At 48.1% G+C, this 21,100-nt stretch overlaps 2 protein-coding genes and 1 pseudogene across 2 annotated transcripts; 1 reads left to right on the forward strand and 2 right to left on the reverse strand.

Annotated features, from left to right (window-relative positions):
* Positions 1-2,947: 2,947 nt before the first annotated feature.
* On the reverse strand, positions 2,948-3,636 carry LOC128092312 (uncharacterized). Its single transcript, XM_052705947.1, has 2 exons — positions 3,016-3,636; positions 2,948-2,968 (listed from the first exon to the last, which is right to left on the reverse strand). The coding sequence occupies exons 1-2, from the start codon at positions 3,634-3,636 to the stop codon at positions 2,948-2,950; spliced, it is 642 nt and encodes a 213-aa protein (XP_052561907.1).
* A 2,389-nt stretch (positions 3,637-6,025) lies between these two features.
* On the forward strand, positions 6,026-12,114 carry LOC120428427 (putative U5 small nuclear ribonucleoprotein 200 kDa helicase; annotated as a pseudogene).
* A 1,317-nt stretch (positions 12,115-13,431) lies between these two features.
* On the reverse strand, positions 13,432-13,866 carry LOC120428433 (mediator of RNA polymerase II transcription subunit 14-like). Its single transcript, XM_052709112.1, has one exon. The coding sequence runs from the start codon at positions 13,864-13,866 to the stop codon at positions 13,432-13,434; it is 435 nt and encodes a 144-aa protein (XP_052565072.1).
* Positions 13,867-21,100: the final 7,234 nt, after the last annotated feature.

The following is a 21,100-nucleotide window of genomic DNA, read 5'->3' on the forward strand; positions in this document are numbered from 1 at the left end:
TTTAAAGTGTTAACAATCTAAAACTGTTCCTCAAGGAGTTGGTTTTGTAGAACTTTCTTGTAACGAGCAGGATGTAGCGTTTTCATGTCGTCTTGGAGTGCGTTGTACATCAAGGTCGCCCTGTAGAGGGCAGAATTTTGGCCAAACGTCGTGGTGTTGATTCTGCTAGCTGTGAAGTCTCCCCTTCTTCTGGTGTAGTGTTGATGGCGGTCCTCTCCTCTGCTCAAGACAGTGTTGGTGTGGATACAATTTCGCTGGATTTTGTGCACGTGGCAGCAAGCAACAGCGGTGTAAGTGCTACTCACGCTTAAGAACCGGTTGTTGGAGTGTATTAGAGCTGTCGATGTGCGGTAGTGATAGCCAAACAGGTTCTTGATGGCCTTGTTCTGCGTGGTTTGCAGCAGGTTGAGTGCAGTGCTACCAGCTGTTCCCCAAACTGCTATGCCGTAGATAAGATGACTATAGAACAAGGAAAAGTAGAGCATCCGTTTCGTCTGGGTTGGTAGAACGGAAGAGACCCTCTTGAAGACACCCGCTACCTGTGCCAGTGTTTTGTTCAGCTTCTCGATGTGCACGGTCCACTTCAAACCGCTGTCCAGCCATACTCCTAGGTACTTAAACGCGTCGACATAGTCGATGCACTCGCCGTTGTACACAACATCGAGTCTGGTCCAGCTTGGGGCGTTGAACAGCATGTACTTGGTTTTCGGAATGTTCACAGTCAACTTATGTTGATTCATCCAGCGACACAAATGACAGAGGTCCTCGTTCATTCTGCTTTGCAGCTCTTCGTATGTTGAGGCAGCATACACGAGCACGATGTCGTCAGCATACATGAAAAGAGTTCCATGTAGCGGAAGATCCTTGAGGTTGTTGACATAACAGTTGAAGAGCGTCGGTCCGACAATGCTCCCCTGGACTACACCGTAGTCAACAAGTAGTGGTTCGCTGTTTAGACCGTTGTCGCAAACGTATTGTTGACGTTCCCCCAGGAAACTTTCAAACCATCGCAGGGACTGTCCATTCACACCAAGTTCGCTGAGACTTCGCAGAAGAATTCGCTTCTCACAGGTGTCGAAAGCTTTGGACAGATCGAGGAACACCGCAGCCACCTTGAGTTTTTGATCGCAGTTCCTCTGTATTTCGACAACCGCATCAAATAAAGCCGATTGTGTGTTGGACTTCGGCCTAAAGCCGTACTGACGAGGAGATAGCAGGTGGTTTCTTTCAAGGTGCTCGGTGAGTTGCTTGTTCACGATTTTCTGCAAAACTTTGTTGGTCACGCTTGGGATGTTGATAGGGCGGAATTCAGAGACGTTTCTTGCAGCTGGTGTTTTCGGGATCGGAACTACCTTGGACAGCTTAAGAGCGTTGGGGACGAGCGACTGCCGAATCGAGGTGTTCACGACGTCAGCAACACTGTCAGCGGAGGAGAGGATTTCCCCGCAAGCTTTAAAGAAGTTCGGTTGGCAGGCGTCATACCCGGTCGATTTTGAGGCTGGTAGGCTGGCTATCGTTTGCAGAACGATCGTGCGTGGAACTGGTTCCAGGACCAACAATTGGTCTGTCTGGGGGTTAATGGGTTGCATGGCTGTGTAGGGAATGTTTTCAGCGAGATGCTTACCCGCTGCAGCGAAATAGGTGTTTGCATCTTCCACGCAACGCTGCTTTTCGTCCGTACTGCTAAACCGGCTGGAGATCCCCTTGCTGCTTTTCCGTCTGGAGCCCAAAACTTCTCGGACGACGTCCCAGGTGCCAGTTATGCTGCTTTGTTGACGTTCGAATTTAGCACCATAATAACGCTTTCTTTTCGTACGTTTCAAACTCGTGACTGTGTTGGCCCAGCGATGGTATGTGTCTCGGGTGACGTGGTCAGCGATGTTCTGGCGATGTTTCCCATACCAGTAGTTCTTGGTGCGAATGCATTGTTTCAACTCGTTGTCAAACCAGGGCTTTGAGTGTGTTTGTTTGGTTCTCCGTGAACGGACTTTTGTTGAGGAAGCTTCTATCCCCGAGCGTAGCTGCGACAGTAGAACGTTGTAGTTTTCTTCTACCGAGAACTGCATGCTTGTGTTGGGAGGGTGCTGCTGTAGGTACAGACGAAGTTTGTTGACATCGGTCTTGGTGAAGCTTACCCTACCCGAAGATATACAGTCGATCGTTCTGGTTGCTTCAATAAACATCGCATCGTGGTCAAACAAGTTGTACTGCAACTGTTGAACAGTTACTTGTAGCTCGGTGTTGTTCGTTAGAATGTGGTCCAGACAGGCTTCGAAACGAGTTGGACGGTGACCGCAGAAAATAAACCCATTTGACAGCACGATGTTGGTGTACCTTTGGACAGCAGTTGTTGTTGTGAGCAGATCCAGGTTGAAGTCCCCGGTGACGATTGTTGTTCGGCACGCTTGCGCCGCGAGAAAGGTGTCCAGATGTTGAAAAAAGCAATCCAGCGAGGAGGACAGCGGTTCAGGTGGGCGATACACACAAACCAGGACAGTTTTTTCACGGTCACCAACTTCAACAGCAATGAAACTGTTGTGTTCGTCGCAGTAGTTGTGTATCGGTTTGCAGTGTATATCGTTGTGAATGAAGATTGCTGAACCACCGCCACGTCTCGTTGATCTCGAAGCGAAGAAGCATTGATAGTTGCTGAGACACATAGATTGCTCCGTCTCGGGTCGTGACCAGGTTTCGGTGATCATAAGGGCATCCATCCGACAGTTGGCTTCGTCGAGCAGGAACTCCAACTCGGTGAGTTTGTCGTTGAGACTTCTCGCGTTGAAATAGAACAGTTTTAGACTGTTTTCGCTGTTGAACTTGAGTTGTTTGATGGTGTTGATTGTTTTTGTGCTTGGTTGGAAGGGCAGTTGGAGGTTAGGATTATTTTGTGAACTCATCTAGTGCGGCTACGGATCTGATCCCCTTCACCTTGGCTTTCTCGGTTTTTCTAACCAACAACCTGCCATCTCTGAACCAAGCAAACTTAATTCTGTCGCTTCGTCTCAAATCTCTCGCCAGCTTGAACAGGTACCGATTCCGCTTGGTCAGCACTTCGCTGATGTAAATGTTGACCGGTTTATCGGTTCCCTTGTCCAGGATTGCCGTAGTTAACTCCTTCTTTTCTCTCTTTTTCGCCAGTGGTTCGTCTCTTTTCTTCTTACTGCTAAGCTTCAGCTGGATGGGTGGCGGAATTTGCGACTTCTGGGACTGGTACGTGGGAGCCCTGAAGATTTCCTTCACCTCGCTGATATCCAGTACGACTCCGATCCCATGACAAATCTGAGTGACTTTGTCAAAGAGGTCTTCATCTTCGGCAACAGGCACGTTCGAAATCTCCAACGTCTTGCGCAGCATTTCCTGCCTCAGTTGGTCAATTTCGATTTCGTTCAACTCCAGCTGTCTTCGCAACTCGAAGTTGTCGGAACGAAGCTGCTGTTGCTCATCCATCAGCGTTTCCGTGGTTGTCCGCAATTCTTCTAGCGTGTTTTGTATGCCGCGGATCTCCGTTATGACATCCTTCTGCCAGCCGATGAGCTGGTCCAGTTTGGATTCGATCCGGACGATCGCAGCTTCAGTGGTGGATGATGCAGCTCCAGCCTTTGCCGTGGATGGTGTAGACGGTGTTCGGTCGGCCATGTTTATCGTGCTTCTTCTGTTGCGGTTTCGGGACTCCTTGCACGGAGCGCAAAACCAGAATTTGTCAGGAACGAAATATTGATTCATCGGAGACACTTGTACACGCCTTGTGCCACACCTGTCTGCACTTTCCGTCGCACTGCAGCGGCTTTCCATGTCGTGCGTTGATATTTTTCTTGCACTTAACACAGACTTTAGCGGTTTTGGTCGCCATCGCTAATAGATAATAGATATCAAAATACATGGTTTTCAATACTGGTAATTAAAATGGCCATTTTGACAGTATTGGCCACAACATGGATTGGCCGGTGCCCTAAAGGAAAGTTTTCCCGGGAAGACATTTACTGAACCAACGAGTTTTGCAATGTTAGTATCACAACTCATGGTTTTCAATACTTGTAAAGTAAAAAAAGTAAATCTTTCCCTGTTCCTGAGGGGAACACCCGTGAAGAGTATCGGGGCCGGCATTTACAAAGCGGATTCAGTGACAGTTTATTATTCTACTTAAAGTTAAAATGTTAAGGTTAATGTTAACATTCCATAGGTTGTCTTCCTAAGGTGTCTTGATAAGGTCCAGTTTGTGACGATACATTACCTTCCCTTTACTAAGCAATCGAATCCAGAAGGGAAAAGATCACCAGTTTTGTTGGTCCGAGCCGGGTTTTGAACACCGATTTACCGCTTACGAGGCAGAAGCGTTACCACTGGGCTACGTGGCTCGGTCATAATACTGGCCATTTCGATAAAGGTGGCCATAATCTGGAGAGTCCGCTACCTCACGATTGTTCCGATTGGGGACAAACATCGAACCATACAGATATCATGGTTTTTGATACGGAGCATAAAGAGAAATTGAGCGAACTTATAAATCCAATTATGTTTTGATTTTATCTGACATAATTCAACAAAATGACTTAATTATAAAAGCATCTCTGCTAAGTTCTTTGTCATACTGGTCATGTGTAACATAACCACCTGCACCTTTTTTCATTCTCCTGACTCAAGCCCAGTCAAATCAATCCAAATTCTGAAACGGAATCGAATTAGAATCGTATACAAATTCCGTTTCAAACGCAACAACCGGTTCGAACATGGAACCGGTTGTTGCGTTTGAAACGGAATTTGTACACGATTCTAATAAGATTCCGTTTCAGAATTCGGATTGATTTGACTGGGAGGGTTTGTTCAAATATTACGTCCAGGGATTTTCAGGATTTCAGACCACCCCCCCCCCCTCCCCCTGTCATGCACTTTTCCTATACCTTTAACATGGGCTGTCACAAACCTCAGACCCCCCCCCCCCCTCCCCCTATTCATGGACGTAATTTTTGAACGAACTCCAAGGCTGTTTCAAAAACACCCAAAAAGCAAAAACTGGAAATTTGGTTTATTGGACCTTTTAAAAAAAATCCAGAGTTGTACTTAGCGAAGCAAAACATGTTCATCAGCTAAAACAAACAAAAAATCATTAATTTTAAACAGAAAAATAAGTTAAAAACACACAAATTTGGAAAAAAAATTTGAAGATACAAAAATCCATGTTTCAATTAAATGATTTCCATTTCATTGAGACAACAGAATGGTATGTTATTTTCAAAAAGTCCTTTTTTCTAAGTTCGTAGTTAGTTTCCCCTAGACAGTCTGTAGGTATTACAGACTGTCAGACTGGCCGATGCAAAATAAATAGGCACTGGCAACGCATGTTTTGTGCTTGCAACACTGCCAGTTTTGCTGGGCGTAAAGGGCGTTTGGTGTCCAGCGCGTTTGGATCTGTCAAACATTGGCCAAACTGTTTCCTAGACAAACTGTAGTAATACCTACCACGTTTCTCACTTACCTTGAGCACACCAAATCAAATTGTGTTATTATTGATTGGTATTCAGCATGATGTTCAAAAGTGTCACATGGAATTATTTTGCTGCCGTGACCAGGTTTTATCCAAGGTTTCACATCCGAATTTTTAAAATGCTGTAAATGCAAAAAAAACGTTGCTCAGCCATATGAAAACCCATTAAATAAAGGTGCAGTGGTAATGTCCAAGCATAGCCAGAATTACGAGCATGAGTATGAGCATGGAGACCACTCATGTTTGCTCCTCCGTTGCTGAACAACGCATCAGCGATCGACCCGAGTTTGGGTAAATAACAAAGGAAATGCGTAATAATATCTTTCTCTGGTATCAATACTCATTTTTTGGTATTCCTGAAGCCTTTAAAATTAGTCTTAAGGAATATGCAAGACCAAATTGTGGTATCATACCAATGGAACACCTGACGGCATGTTTCTCATTTTTTTCCGCCAGGTTCGCAGTGTTGGTGCGCGATGGCCCTCTATCGACAGTTTTGTGAACCCTTCATTTGTTTCGTAGATGGCGGCACTGTACCCAAACATGCCTACCGTACAGAACCTTCTACTGGATTTAAAATATATTTTAATTTTTTATGTTTTTATTTAATTTTGCACCTTTTAAATACTTTTTGGATGTTTAACACAATTTTGATGCATGCAAAAATAGTTTTAGATAAGTCAAACCATAAAAGTGCAGTAAATCTTAGTGTTAAATAATATTGATTAAAAAATATCCAGCTTCCACAAGTAGGTACAAGACTGTTGCCTGTAATGTTTACAAATATTGCAAAAACCGAGGCAAAAACATTGGATGTTAGTTAGTTAGTTGTCTTTATTAACGAGCCTTTCAGCCATAGACGCTGGTTCGGCTCGGCACATTGGATGTTTTTGTTTTGAATTTTTACCCGCTGCTGGAGGGCTTCCGCACCAACTTGCTGCAAACCTGTGGAAGAGCGGTCTCATCAAGTACGACCGCAAAAGTGAAAACTTCCAGGTCACCAGAATCGGTCGAATGTCCGGCGAGTTCCGGAACATAACGGTTCGCGAGGAAGAGACACTCGAGCTGCAAAAGCTGATGGAGCGCGTTCCGATCCCGATCAAGGAAAGCATGGAAGAACCCAGTGCCAAGGTCAACGTCCTCCTGCAAGCCTACATCTCCCAGCTGAAACTCGAGGGCTTTGCCCTGATGGCCGACATGGTGTACGTGACCCAGTCTGCGTCCCGTCTGCTGCGTGCCATCTTCGAGATTGTCCTACACCGCGAGTGGGCCCAGCTGGCGGACAAGTGCCTAAGGCTGTGCAAGATGATCGGTCGGCGCATGTGGCAGGGAGATCGAGAAGAAGAACTTCCCGTGGAAGCGGCTGTACGATCTGGAGGCGAACGAGATCGGAGAGTTGATTCGAGTGCCGAAGCTGGGCAAGACCATCTACAAGTACGTGTACCAGTTCCCCAAGCTGTAGCTGTCCACGCACATTCAACTTGCATTCAACCGATTACGCGTTCTACGCTGCGCGTCGAGTTGACCATCACGCCGGACTTCCAGTGGGACGAGAAGGTTCACGGCCAGTCGGAGGCGTTCTGGATTTTGGTTGAGGACGTCGATTCCGAGGTTATCCTGCACCACGAGTACTTCCTGCTCAAGTACAAGTACTGCCAGGACAATCACCTGGTGAAGTTCTTCGTGCCGGTGTTTGAACCGTTGCCACCGCAGTACTTCCTGCGCATCGTGTCCGACCGGTGGATTGGCGCGGAGACGCAACTTCCGGTTTCGTTCCGTCACCTGATTCTACCAGAGAAGAACCTGCCCCGACGGAGCTGCTCGATTTGCAGCCGCTGCCGATCAGTGCGTTGTGTGAGCCACGCTTCGAAGAGCTGTACGCGGACCGATTCCCGCAGTTCAATCCGATCCAGACGCAGGTCTTCAACGCGGTGTACAACAGTGAGGACAATGTGTTTGTGGGTGCGCCAACCGGGTCGGGCAAGACGACGATCCCGGAGTTTGCCGTGCTGCGGATGTTGCAGCAGAATCCGCACGATCGGGTTGTTTATCTGGTCTCGAGGGACGCGCTGGCCGAGCTGATCTTCATGGATTGGCACCAGAAGTTTGGCCAGAACTTGGGCGGCAAGGTGGTCAAGCTGACGGGGGAAACCGGATGGGTGAAGCTGATCGCCAAGGGGCAAATCATCGTGACCAAGGCAGACAAGTGGGACATTTTGTCTCGGCGTTGAAGGAGAGGAAGAACGTCCAGAACATCCAGCTGTTTATTGTGGATGAGCTGCAGTTGATTGGCGGTGAGGAAGGTCCTGTGTTGGAGGTCGTCTGCTCCCGTATGCGGTACATTTCGTCCCAGATTGAGAAGCTGATCCTGACCATCGCGCTGTCGAACGCCCGGGACGTAGCTCAATGACTGGGTTGCAACGCGAATGCGACCTTCAACTTCCATCCGAGCGTGCGGCCAATCCCGCTGGAACTGCACGTGCAGGGATTCAACATAACGCACAACGCGTAGCGCATTGCGGTCATGTCCAAACCGGTGTACAACGCCGTAACCAAGTTCAGCCCGCACAAACCGGTGATTGTGTTTGTGAGCTCGAGGAAGTTGGCTCGCTTGACGGCGATTGATATTTTGGCTTACTGTGCTGCTGAAGCTCAACCGAACCGGTTCTTCCACACCGAGGAGGAGGACATTAAGCCGTTTTTGGATCGCATGACGGATAAAACGTTGAAGGAGACACTCTCGCAGGGGGTTGCGTACATCCACGAAGGCTTGACGGCGTCTGATCATCGCATCGTGGAACAGCTGTTCGATTCCGGTGCGGTGCAGATTGGCGTCGTCACGCGGGATCTGTGCTGGGGCTTGAACATTTCTGCCTACCTGTTGATCATCATGGACACGCAGTTCTACAACGGTAAGAGTCACTCGTACGTGGACTACCCGGTCACGGATGTCATGTAGATGGTGGGACGGGCCAACCATAGACTAATTAAAGACTAAACACTTAGAACAAAATTTTCAAAAAAATATGACTCATAAGCTGTGAACCGCGTGAACCACGCTGAACCGCGTGAACCACGCTGAACCGCATCGGCGCGCCCCCCGTATGACAGATTAGCTTGGCAGCACTGCCTTCTCCGTTTTGTTTTGAGCTACTTTGCGCGCGCATCTTATTTGTTTTTGTTTTGGTAATCACAACAGCAAACGAATCACAAACGAATCAAAAATTTGCGGAGTGACCGCCAAAGATTGAACATTTAATATGGTGTCAGGTTCCAGAATGGGAGTTTTTTCGTTTGAGAGATCGGCAAATCCTGCGGGTAAGTTGATTTTTCTTGAGTATATACGTTATTGCTTGTGAAGGTGAACTAAGAAACTCTTTTTTAGATATTCCTGGTACGGTGCCATTAAGGCAAAGATAACAATGGAACCCCACCGAACGGATCAGCTAGGTTTGCACGAAGAGCTCCCGCTAATCGAAACTCACGCGTGAAATCCTTCACCATGACGTCCGATTTGTGCCAGTAGTCGCTGGAGGCGTTCGAATCTGAGTGCAAATGAAGTGGCCGTGATCCAGTTGGTTACCCCAAACGATGTCTACATGAAGGAAGTGCTGCAGGTCTCGGAAAAAGGGAGGAGGCTGTTGCGGCTGGGAGTTCGGACCGGGGTTAGGGTCAAGTTGCGGTTCATTTCGGGAGCGAACTGACGAAAAGTGTGTTCAACCGGGATGGCGTTCTGAGCCATCGACGGATTTAAATATGTTCCAGTTCCACGTTCAACTTTTCATACCACAGTCGGGTGCGAATCTAGACCTAAAGGTGCGGTGGCGGAAGGTCGACTTCATCAAGAAAACAAACAAACACCCGGGCCCGACCACTAAGCTGAGCGCAGCTTTAACAACGATGATTGAACAATCGCTTTAGGATGAATCTGGCCGTCATCGTTTTCCGACCTGGACAATGTGGCCGTGCCGATGATCCTGCCTTTCGGATCGTCGAACAGATTCGTCTTGAGGATGTCCATCGACCAGCTGGACCTCGGTGAGCACGATTTCGCGCTTCATGTTCGGCGAGACGTGGCGCAGGTCGTTGCAGCGTTACGAGAGGTGATGGTTGATGTCCACGCGTGAAACTTTTGGCAATCTGGAGGACATCCACCGGGACGGTCGATTCCGCCTGGCACGTGCGATGGTTCAGCGATGAGTAGCGGAAGGATGCCATCTTGTCGGTGTACACGGCCAGCAGGGACGGGAACTTCATTCGCGATCGTTTTCACGACGGAACCGGAAGTGTTTGTGTACCAGAATGCGATGAATCCGTATTAGTATTGTCAAATGAATTGAGTTTGAATGCACCAACTATGCAGCAAATCTAAAATTTAGATTACGTTCTGAAAGAAATCTTGTCGAATAAACGAAATCCATCAAGAAATCCATACAAAATATGATGTATTATAAAATTTGATAATAATGAAATCAGTTTTTTTTTATTTGAAGAAAGTAACATTAAATCTGAAAAACGCTAAGCGAATCGGTGCAAGTAGCCAGCTCACTGGCATGCGATCCGAGGTTGCGACCACCGGTAATATTGAGCCGCAATTTGTTGAAGTCCAAATCGCTTGTCGAGATGTTGGTGGTCTAAGAGACGATTTGGGACTAGCTACGAAGAGAAGTTTTTGGATCGAAGTCGTCGAGCCTCTTCGGAGTTATTCCTTTCATTTATTCCGTTCGCCTCCCGGTTTGCGGCACAAATCGGTTTAGTTACGTTCGATTTCGACAGGCTACATAAAACTTGCTCTCGCTGGCTTCATTCATTTTGCGACCGGTAGTCGGAAGTCCCAGGACACGTTACATGACCGAATCCGGCAGCTGCTAATCAACCCGGAACCGATGCCGTTAGTGGCCAACCGTTCCATCACTGGGATGAAAGCAAACGGAACAGAAGTGAAATATAAATTTTAAAGCAAACTTCATGGCCATAATCATGGTTAAGCTGTCGATAGTTCCGGTTCTTCGATTCTTCTGGGATGGCAAAATCACACCCCGTAAAACAAATTCGTGTGTTTGTTAAGATTCAAGAATCAAAACAAAAGCAAAAAAATGAAACGTCAGAAAATCGACAGTGGAGCCAGTTTCTGACATTTTGATCTGTCATTTTTGACAGTGAACCGGCCATGCCGAGGGGTCATAAAAAGGTTGAGTCATGGTTCAGAGCTCACTGTGTAGTCTTTTATTAGTCTATGGGCCAACCGTCCGCTAGAGGATGACAACGCCAAGTGCGTGCTGATGTGTCAGAGCTCCAAAAAGGACTTCTTCAAGAAGTTCCTCAACGAGAGTTTACCGGTGGAAAGTCATCTGGATCATCGTATGCACGATCACTTCAACGCGGAGATCGTCACCAAAACCATTGAAAACAAACAGGACGCCGTTGATTACCTTACCTGGACGTTCCTGTATCGGCGACTCACCCATAACCCGAACTACTACAACCTGCAGGGCGTCACCCACCGACACTTGTCGGACCACCTGTCCGAATTGGTCGAATCGACCCTCTCCGACTTTGGAGCAGTCCAAGTGCATCAGTGTGGAGGACGAGATGGATACGCTGCCGCTGAATCTGGGCATGATCGCGGCGTACCTACTACTACATCAACTACACCACGATCGAGCTGTTCAACTTGTCGTTGAATCTATAGGCTTCTGGAGATCATCTTCGAGGACAACATTTTGGCCGCGCAATTGCCAAACTAGCTGACCGGACCGAACGAAACTGCTCCCAAGTAGGTATGTCTGAATACTAAATGTTCGCAGAAGATCAATTTCGACCAATCCCCATTCAGATACATCGACCCTCACATCAAGACAAACCTGCAGCTGCAGGCTCACCTCTTCCGCATCCAGCAATTAAGTTCCACAGATAGGAGCAGGACAAACTGTTTCCCACGGATAATGCCGATTGACAGAGTTTTGCTTTTGCACGATGGCAACGTAACGATCTATCCGATGTCCAAGGACAGTGTGGATTCGAGCTGGCTGGGTTTGCCTCCATTAGGTGCATTGCTGCCGCCTCGATGCGTCAGTCGGGTTGTCCCCCGAAATGCAGCTGGCGGATCTGCATCACGGATCCGGAACAGGTTCTAACACCAACAGCGGCCGAATCTCGAACTCCGCAGGACTGCAGTTCAACAGATCACCAGCACCATGCCCGTTTAGCAAACGAGAATTAATTCCGCCGGGAAGTGGCGAAGCCCCTTGAGGATCATATTTTGTTCACTAATAATACAAGAAGACAACCTTGAGTCCCCCCTCCCCCATCCTTCCCCGCCCATATAATTGTATTATTTAATATGAATGAAATCGACATATCGAGAACAAATGTGCACGAAGTTCTGGATCTGGTGCCAGGAACTCTGCGACGTTCTTCACCCGCTGTTTTTGCTTCTCTAGCGAGTTGGAAGCGTTCGTGTTGTCAACTTGCTTGGAACCGATCGAGTACACAAATTCGGAGTCCTAGAGCGAACCAACCGCTTCGCAAACGCTCCTAATCACTTTGCGTGTTTTGATATTCTCGTCGCTGGACAGTAGCCGAAAGGTGTGCTCTGTAACGCCGCAGATCAAACCTATGTAACAGGATTGCGCGTTCTAAGAAAAGAAGCATTTCATTAATGACCTTCTAAATTTAATTTATCATACGAAAACTTACACTTGTGGTACCTTTAACTCCGCGTTGAGGAGCAGCTTGAAGTTGTTCGACAGCTTTCGGCGAGTCTTGGCCGATCATGACGACCATCAGGTTCATCCACAACGCCTCCGGAAGGCTCATTTCGTAGCATCCCGATTCCATGATCAGGGAGACTCGTCTGAAGAAGCCCGTCAGTGATTGCGCGGTACGTTTGGTTCGCGGATCAGCTTCACTTATTCGCGATCGGTTCGACGAGTATGAACTCGTTCATGCCGCTCATCGCCAGGCCTGGATCGGGCTTGATCAGTCAATCGAACGGAACGTCGGCCAGCTTGACAGGTAAGTCGTTCAGCGATCGAAACAGCGAGACTAAAAGGTCGGCGCCGATGCTCTTGCCCAAGCTCACAATCACGATCTTCAGCAGGTATTTCTTTATCCGTTCGATACCTTCGTTCTTGGGGGAAATTCGCTGCATGATCTGACAGCGGTGCTTCCAATAGGCGCTGAACACGTCGATCATCTCGCGATATAAGGTGGTGAACTCCGTCGATCGGAGCATCATAAGGTTGATGAACTCGAGCGGAGCTTGCAGAATTTGCGCATCCTTGCCGGAACATGCCGAGGCCATCAGCGGAAACGTCTGCACTATGAACCGGGCCGTGTTGAACGTGATAACCCGAATCGTCCCCAGCTGGGCGTGACTTGCACTGATCAGAAGTTGAAAGATTCAGCAAGCTGCGCCCGTCAAGGAGTTCCATCATCATCTCTTCCAGCCCAAGACACAGCAAATAGAAGATCGGATTAACCGAGATGATCCCAGCACCGTCATCACTCGACTTCAAGCAATTGGTCCATCACGCCTTATCGAGGTCGTGAAATATTAGCAACACGCCGGGCTCAACTTATATCAGCGTTCCCTGCAGGACGTCCTTCAGCCAGTTGCGCAGAAATTCCGGGGCCGTGTCCAGCAGGGCGGTCACGTGCATTTCCAACACTTTGTCGCACAGCAGTTGCAGCGTGGAGTTCAACTTGCACGTCGCGTCCTCGGTGGTAAACAATCAACTGGTCAAATAAAAAATAATTAGAATCTTACATTTCCCAGTCGGGTGTTTCGCTTCGGACCATCTCACCCGCAAGAAAAAAGTGCAAGCAGTTGTACACCTCAGCCAACGCGTCCGGACCTGATAGATATAAGTGGCCTGCAGATGCAGCTGGCAGAACGCGGGAAGTGTTGTGAAGTGGAGCTGAAAGAAAATGTAACGATCATCACATCAACCGCTAACAAAAACCAATGAAGAATACTCACCCTGCGCCTTGTGGTTCGGACTTTGGCCAGGTCGTAGTGATGGTTGCAGCATTTCCCGCGATCCGGGCCAGTTGAAAGCGGCTGGCGAGTGTGCCGTCGTAAACGGACTTCCATCAGTGTCCGATTGTCCGTCCATGTACGGCATGTTTGTCAGTCCCGGTAAGTGGGCTATCGGACTTGGTTGAGGATTCAACAGGGATGACGGCATCAGACCACTTGGCGAAGGATGTGGCATGTGAGCATCGGGTGGTGAGGTCATGTTAAAGTTGAAGGGGTGGTTCTGGGAGCCACCTTCGCCCATACTTTGCAAGTGTGGAGAGGCTGGATTTGACCCGGAAGGTGGTGTGAGTCGAGTTGTGAATCGAAGACTCGGATCGCGAGGACTTTGCGGACCTCGCATGCTTCCGCCGCCGAGGAAGGCATATCCGACCAAGGGCGGTCCACCGTGCCCATCTTACATCTTGATTGGAGACGGCGAATTGTCGTCCTCGGATAGGGACACTCCGGTTGACGGCCGTGTCTTTCAGCATTTCTTTAATGACTGCTCCTGGACCTGCAGTTCTCAACACTAGCCAGCTACGCGTTGATAATGGGCGCCCTCTGGCAAATCTCCTTGTTCAAGATCTGCACCATCATCTCCCACTTCCGTTGCCATTGGGGGTCGCTTAATCCGGCTTGGCCGCCGACTGGCACTAAACACTTCGTCCGTCAAGATGGTGCTGAACTCGATGTCCACCGGAAGATATAAAGTCGAGGAAGATATCGTCGGGAAGATATCGTCGGGATCAGTAAGAAGTACCGAGGCAGGATGCCGTCTGCCAGACTAATCAGAAGAAACCCACGTTGTCGTTGTGCAAAGCGCAGTGTGGATCTGAGCGGCAATCTGTATTTCCGACGACTGTTAAATTTTTCGCCGGAAGCTACGTTAGGAATCTTGAAGACAAAAATTGATGGTTCCTCTGTCACTTCCCATCCTCTCGTTTCTTCGCCAACTGAACCGTATTCAGCGTACACAACTCTTGCGGCGTTAGGTTTTTCCGAAAGTGTTTCGTGCAATCTCCTCAAATCCACGAGTCCTTCCAGCCACAACTCACCGCCAGCCCTCTGCCTCTTCAACGTTTGGTTGTCCATCCGCTGTCCAGCTTCCACTTCCATCTCGGCATTGCGGTGGGAGTCGCTCAATCTGCATTCCTGTCACACATGAGGTCTGCACAGCTGATTCCACGTAGATTTTTTCCGCCAGTAATGACAGGAAACGCTGACAAACGGAATATGTGCCAAAATCATAAGTGGTTTTTAACATATTAAGGGAAATCATCGTGAACTGGAACTGCCGGTCGTTAGCCCGGGTAAAGTGGAAACGTTGAGATGATTGTTGTCCTCTGCTCTCATCTCGCAAAAAGCCATACAGAGAACCACGTCCCATTCCCCATCCCCAATCCCTTTCCCAAATCCCAATCCCCAATCTACAGTGTCAAGCGACCCGTGCCAAGGGATGTATGTCTGGAGGGGAGCAAAAAGTATCCAGGTCTGAACGGAGCCTGCGTGGTACCAAGACGCCCCACGCAGTAGGTAGTCTCCTCTGTGTCTTTGCAGGCCCGAGTCACAGTTGAAGTTTGTAGGAGTCCTGAAAACAAGGTTTATCAACATGGAAACTGATCAAAACCAAAACCCAAGTGCCAGCTGCTTCTCTCAGCTGGAACCAACGCGGAAGGAAGGAAGAAGAAGCATGAAATCCGCCGGAAGAGAGGACACCACTAGAAGAGAAGAGTCGGCGGAAAACTGTAGAGTGCAGTTTGCGGTGTCGGAACGCATGAGAGACATGCACAGGAAGGAAGTAGGAGAGTTATCCAGTACCAAACGAGAACCTTCTGTTGTTCTTCGGAGCAATTCTGCGAGAGATGGTAAGGTTACGCAACAGTCTTTGACGAAAACTAGGCAACCACATGCATATTTTCGCTTTTTTTGCGAATATAGCACCGGTACAGCTGAACATTCTGAAAATTCACGCAACAACCTCACCGCTTGAGCACCCCCGCTACGATGAGCACGGTATTTTACCACTCGTCAACACAGCATCTCAGAAAACTCTCAGGTACAGATATACAATCCAAAACCGACCTCATGTGGCCTTCCAGTACTTCATGTACTATACAAGAGGAACCCGCATCCTCAACACACATCAGCGACCAAGCTGCAGGACACTGCCATCCTGTTCCCGGATCATCAAAACATCTTGGAGAAAACGGCAGGTTCAACTGAACAATGAACAATATCCGTTGCATCCAGGATAACCTCCATCATGCTAAGGGTGCTTCCAGTATCCTTAGTCGGAGGTTCACTAAAGAGCAATTGGGGATTGCTCTCGTTCAAGAACCGTGGGTGAACCACAACAAAATCCTTGGACTGTCCTGTCAAAGCAGTAGATTGATCTACAGCAATACGCAGGCAACACCAAGAACGGCGATTCTGCTGAGCGGAAACATCAAGTGTACTCCAATCACGGAATTCGTCCAACGAGACATCGTTGCAGCAATGGTGACCGTCCCGACCACCAAGGGAAAGCAGGAGATGGTTGTTGCATCTGCTTACTTTCCTGGTGACCAGGACGATGTTCCACCGCCAGAAGTGGCCGCACTTGTGCTATACTGTAGGGCTGTCAATAAACCGTTCCTCATCGGTTGTGACGCGAACGCCCACCATACGATATGGGGAAGCACGGATGTTAACGATAGAGGTGAGCGCCTTCTTGAATACTTAACGTCTAACAACGTCAATGTATGCAATAAGGGCAATGAACCTACTTTTGTTACTGTCGCAAGACAGGAGGTCTTGGACCTCACTCTGTGTAGTGCTGCTTTTGCAGACAAAATAAAAAAACTGGCATGTCTCTGAAGAAGCTAGTCTATCTGATCACAGACAGATTGTCTTTGACATTGAAGCCAGTCAACTGAAAAGGGAAACGTTTCGTGACCCAAATGACACGGACTGGAACGCCTTTCGAGGTCACCTTTGCCGGTCCAAACAAGACGCTCCTTCACGAATATGAACCCCCGAAGAATTGGATACTGCAGCGAATACTCTTCAACGCAGGATCACGGCAGCCTACCAGGCAAGCTGCCCTAAGAAGGTGAGGGAAATCTGTCGGGACGTACCGTGGTGGAGCGAAAGCCTGAGCAGTCTCCGCAAGGAGGCTAGAAGGCTTTTCAACAGAGTTAAGCTCACTTCCGAATGGGATGCCTACAAAGCAGCCCTAACGAAGTATAACGCGGAGTTGAGGAGAGCCAAAAAAACTAGCCTGGCTAATTTCTGTGAGGACATAAGCTCGATGTCTGAAGCAACCCGACTCCAAAAGGCGTTGTCAAAAGACCATTCCAACGGTCTAGGACAGGTGAGAGACGAGCAAGGCACTCTCACTGTCACAAACAAGGAAACACTGCAAGTACTCATGAGTACGCACTTTCCAGAATCAACTGAAAGAGAGGAGGATGCAGCTAGTACCCGGACTGCAGATGGTGTATGGTGTCGACCATCAAGAGAGTCAGTCCACCTAGCCCGTCGAATGTTCAACCAGTCTTCAATCAGATGGGCCCTCGGCACATTTGAACCACTGAAGGCTGCAGGACCCGACGGCATCCTTCCAATCTTTCTCCAAAAAGCAGCCGACACCATAATGGCTGAGTTGATCAACTTACTTCGAGCCAGCTTCACCCTGGGCTACATCCCTCGAAGCTGGCGCAAAGTTAAGGTGATCTTCATACCTAAGGCCGGCAGAAGTGACCCCACGATGCCAAAAGCCTTCAGACCCATAAGTCTGACAGTGACGCTGCTCAAGCTTATGGAGAAAATCACGGATAACCACATCCGGGCGGAGTTCTTGAAGGACTTCCCTTTGCATAAACACCAATATGCATACCAAGCGCGCAAATCGACCGAAACTGCCCTACACGCGTTAGTGTCACGTATCGAGAACGCACTGAAATATAAAGAATCTGCACTTTGTGCTTTTCTTGATATTCAGGGCGCTTTCGATAACACTTCGTACACAGCCATCAATGAAGCGCTCCGGTCGAGGAACGTCGATGGAACAACTGCGAGCTGGATTCATGCTATGCTTACGAGCAGAGAGATTTCAGCATCGCTAGGAGACACATCTATCACAATAACAGCAGCCAAAGGCTGTCCGCAAGGGGGAGTACTCTCTCCTTTGCTTTGGCTGCTGGTGGTAGATAGTCTTCTAAGAAAACTTACACTACTCGGCTACGAAGTCATTGGATATGCTGACGACGTAGTCTTAATCATCCGGGGGAAGTACGACGGAACGTTATCGGACCGTCTACAGTCAGCTCTAAACTGCACCATGTCGTGGTGTGAGCAGGAAGGGCTGACAATAAACCCTAACAAAACCGTGATAATCCCGTTTACTAACAGGAGGAAACACGACCTTAGGCCGCCTACCTTGAAAGGAACCCAACTGACCTTCAGTTCTGAGGTCAAATATTTAGGAGTAATCTTTGACAAAAAGCTGAACTGGAATGCACATCTGGACTATGCGGTAAAGAAGGCAACTACTGCTATCTGGGCGTGCAATAAAATGCTCGGCAAAACCTGGGGCCTTAAACCGAAACTTGCATTCTGGTCTTACACCACCATCGCTCGACCTAGGGTAACCTATGCGTCGACCGTTTGGTGGCCGAAGACTGAACAGAAGACATGTCAGTCAAAGCTGACCAAGCTCCAACGACTGGCATGTCTCTCTGTAACGAGTGCAATGAAAACAACCCCCACCGCGGCCATGGAAGCCATGCTATGCATTCTGCCTTTACATTTACATGTGAAGCAGGAGGCAGCGCTTGGCGCTCTACGACTACAACGGTGTAACAACTGGGTGGAAGGAGATGGAACGGGTCACTCGCGGATCGTGAAGGCTTTTGACATTTCCCCCCTTGCAACTTCAGTCTCGGACTGCATGGAGGTGAGGCCCAACATGGACATTCCATATGAGGTGATTGAAACAAATCGCCAAATGTGGAGTAATGGAGGACCTACACTTCCAGAAGGAACTATTCGTTTCTTTACGGATGGTTCAAAAATGGGCACTTCTACTGGAGCTGGAGTCTTCGGTCCTCGAACCAGGGAAACCATATCTATGGGAATGTGGCCTACCGTTTTTCAAGCAGAAGTGTATGCCATACACATCTGTGCGAGGACGTGTATTATGAGAAATTATAGACACGCAAAAATCGGTATTTTCTCGGATAGCCAAGCTGCACTATTGGCATTAAAATCCTCTAAATGCGAATCCAAACTTGTTTGGGAGTGCGTCGCTTCCCTCAGGGAACTTGCTTCTCGGCATAACAGAGTCATGTTGTTTTGGGTTCCAGGGCACTGCGGCATTGAAGGCAACGAAATGGCTGATGAACTTGCCAGACAAGGCTCATCAAACATCTTCGTGGGTCCCGAGCCGTTCCTTGGAATCTCAAAAAGTGCCGTAAAGCAAGAAATAACTAATTGGGGACAATCGCAAATCGCTTCAATCTGGGGCGAGATGCGAGGATTGAGACAAGCTAAAACTTTTATCACTCCAAGTCCTTCAATTGCCAGGAAACTTCTTGGCTTAAACCGTAGGGAACTACGAATACTCGCAGGGCTTCTAACAGGACATTGTCCTGCCAGATATCACCTGCACAAAATCGGCAGGTGGCCTAACAACCTCTGTCGTTTTTGTTTAACTGAGCTGGAAAGCTCGGCACATTTACTCTGCTTCTGCGGAGCACTTGTGTCTCGAAGGCTGCGGTTCTTTGGATCGCACCTTCTTACGCCGTACGATGTATGGCACCACACCCATCCCAAGAAGGTCATACAGTTCATCGACTGTATTGCTCCGAATTGGGATAAACCATGTTTGCAAAATAACCCCTCGTCTTCCGATCCAATGGATACGAGTAATTTGTAGTATGGACAGTAACCAGGGTACATCACAAAAGATAGCCTTCTCAGGTGGTCGCAGTGAACTTAACCCAATGCCCATTGAAAATCTCGGCATCTGCAGCCGAAACTCACTCAGAATACCTCTCCCCTCGCCTCGTCCTATCCTTCCCGTAGCTGCAGCCTGCAACAGCCTTCCGATTCCGCACAGTTAGGGCATCTCCACCGCAGGGACCTAATTGCGTTGCAAAGCTAATTTGGCACCCGTGTAGCGACCCACATCTTTTTCACCTTAGATGAAATCCCCGACGCAATAATGTGCGATTGGACTTTGATCCATGATGAGGAGATTTCATCCAGTGGTGAAATTAAAGAGAACCGTGAAGTCGCTCAAATCATAATTAGTCTACAGCCAAATTACCCCCAGAGGAACTTGGCCCAGTTAGCATAACTTCACAGTTCTCTTTTCAAGATCAAACGAAGGGCCGGCTGAGGCGATGTCGTTTGTGCGTTCGGGTTTTCACACGTGCAAAAACAGATGGCCCATGCGTGAGCCGATAGGAGATCGAATCTAATTCACTTGCTTATGCCAGAGGGAGAGAGAGAGATAGAGAAAGGGAGAAGAAAGACAATATGCGACACTTCGGGTTTTGACTCGTTGACCAATCAATTAGGACATGGAGGGGATAATTACCTCACCCGCTAATTGATTGGTCAGAAGGTCTCGGCAAAAAATCCGAACCCAAAGGATTCCAGGAATTATGGGGATCTTCAAAGTCCTCAAATGAACGAAGAGGACACTATAAAAGGCGATCGAAAATCTCGATCGGAGTTCAGTATGTGGTTCAGTATGTAGTTCAGTATGTAGTTCAGTTCGGTGTTCAGTTCGGAGTTCAGTTCAGTAGTTTAGTGTCAGTTTTGGTGTTTGACCTTTTGTAACTCGTTAAACTTTTTCAATAAAAAGTTAGGAAAAGTGATCGTGCCCGCGTTTTCACTCTAAATCAAAAAGAAATTCCAGTGTTTGAAAAAATATCGGGTGGACGGCGCGATACACCCGCGTCAAGCCCACCGCGGTACTTGTGCGAGAGCTAATTTAGCTTCGAGTTCATCCGTGTTCATTCGAATCTAAACAAAACTCAGGTTTGCCCCGGGATCTAACGGGAGCAAATCATCTGACGGATGGTTTTTTTCAAGCAAAACAATGTAATTGGGTCAATGTGAGTTTGTAAAGGTCAGTAAATGTTTACATTAGGAGAGATGCTTGACTTTTCGATTTCAATTCTTCGAGTTTGGAGACATTTCCCTCCTGTGCTGCAAGTTTACGCATGAAAAATGACTTTTGGCAATCTGGGATGTAAGTTAGTTTGTTTATGTCGCGTTGGGGCAGTGTTTGATTCATTCTAGATAACTTTTTCAAAACAACCAATGCCCCATGGCCCCATGCGAGAAACGAGAATTTGTCGCATGGTCGATCTTCTGCCGGACATTTGAAAAGGTCTTTTGTGTTACGTAAAAACCTAAATTCAAGCATTTTGAATGAACCAATGAGGATTGTAAACCTTCGGTGACGTGAGCAGGATCGACTCTAGGATGGGATAAACAAAGAGAAAAAAACCTATTGTCAAACTAAACCACTTTCAACATGGCCGCTTCTGTCAACCTAAACCAGTCCTTTCTTATGAGGAGAAAATGAGAAGTATTGTAAT

This window comes from Culex pipiens, chromosome 1 (assembly GCF_016801865.2).
Source record: "Culex pipiens pallens isolate TS chromosome 1, TS_CPP_V2, whole genome shotgun sequence".
NCBI lineage: Eukaryota > Metazoa > Arthropoda > Insecta > Diptera > Culicidae > Culex > Culex pipiens.

Excerpts from the sequence above, each read along its gene's own strand:
- LOC128092312 (XM_052705947.1), bottom strand. The coding sequence starts at position 3,636 with ATGGCCGACCGAACACCGTCTACACCATCCACGGCAAAGGCTGGAGCT. Across the intron at positions 2,969-3,015 it reads ATCGGTACCTGTTCAAGCTG|AGATGGCAGGTTGTTGGTTA; the intron begins GCGAGAGATTTG and ends TGCTTGGTTCAG.
- LOC120428433 (XM_052709112.1), bottom strand. The coding sequence starts at position 13,866 with ATGCGAGGTCCGCAAAGTCCTCGCGATCCGAGTCTTCGATTCACAACT.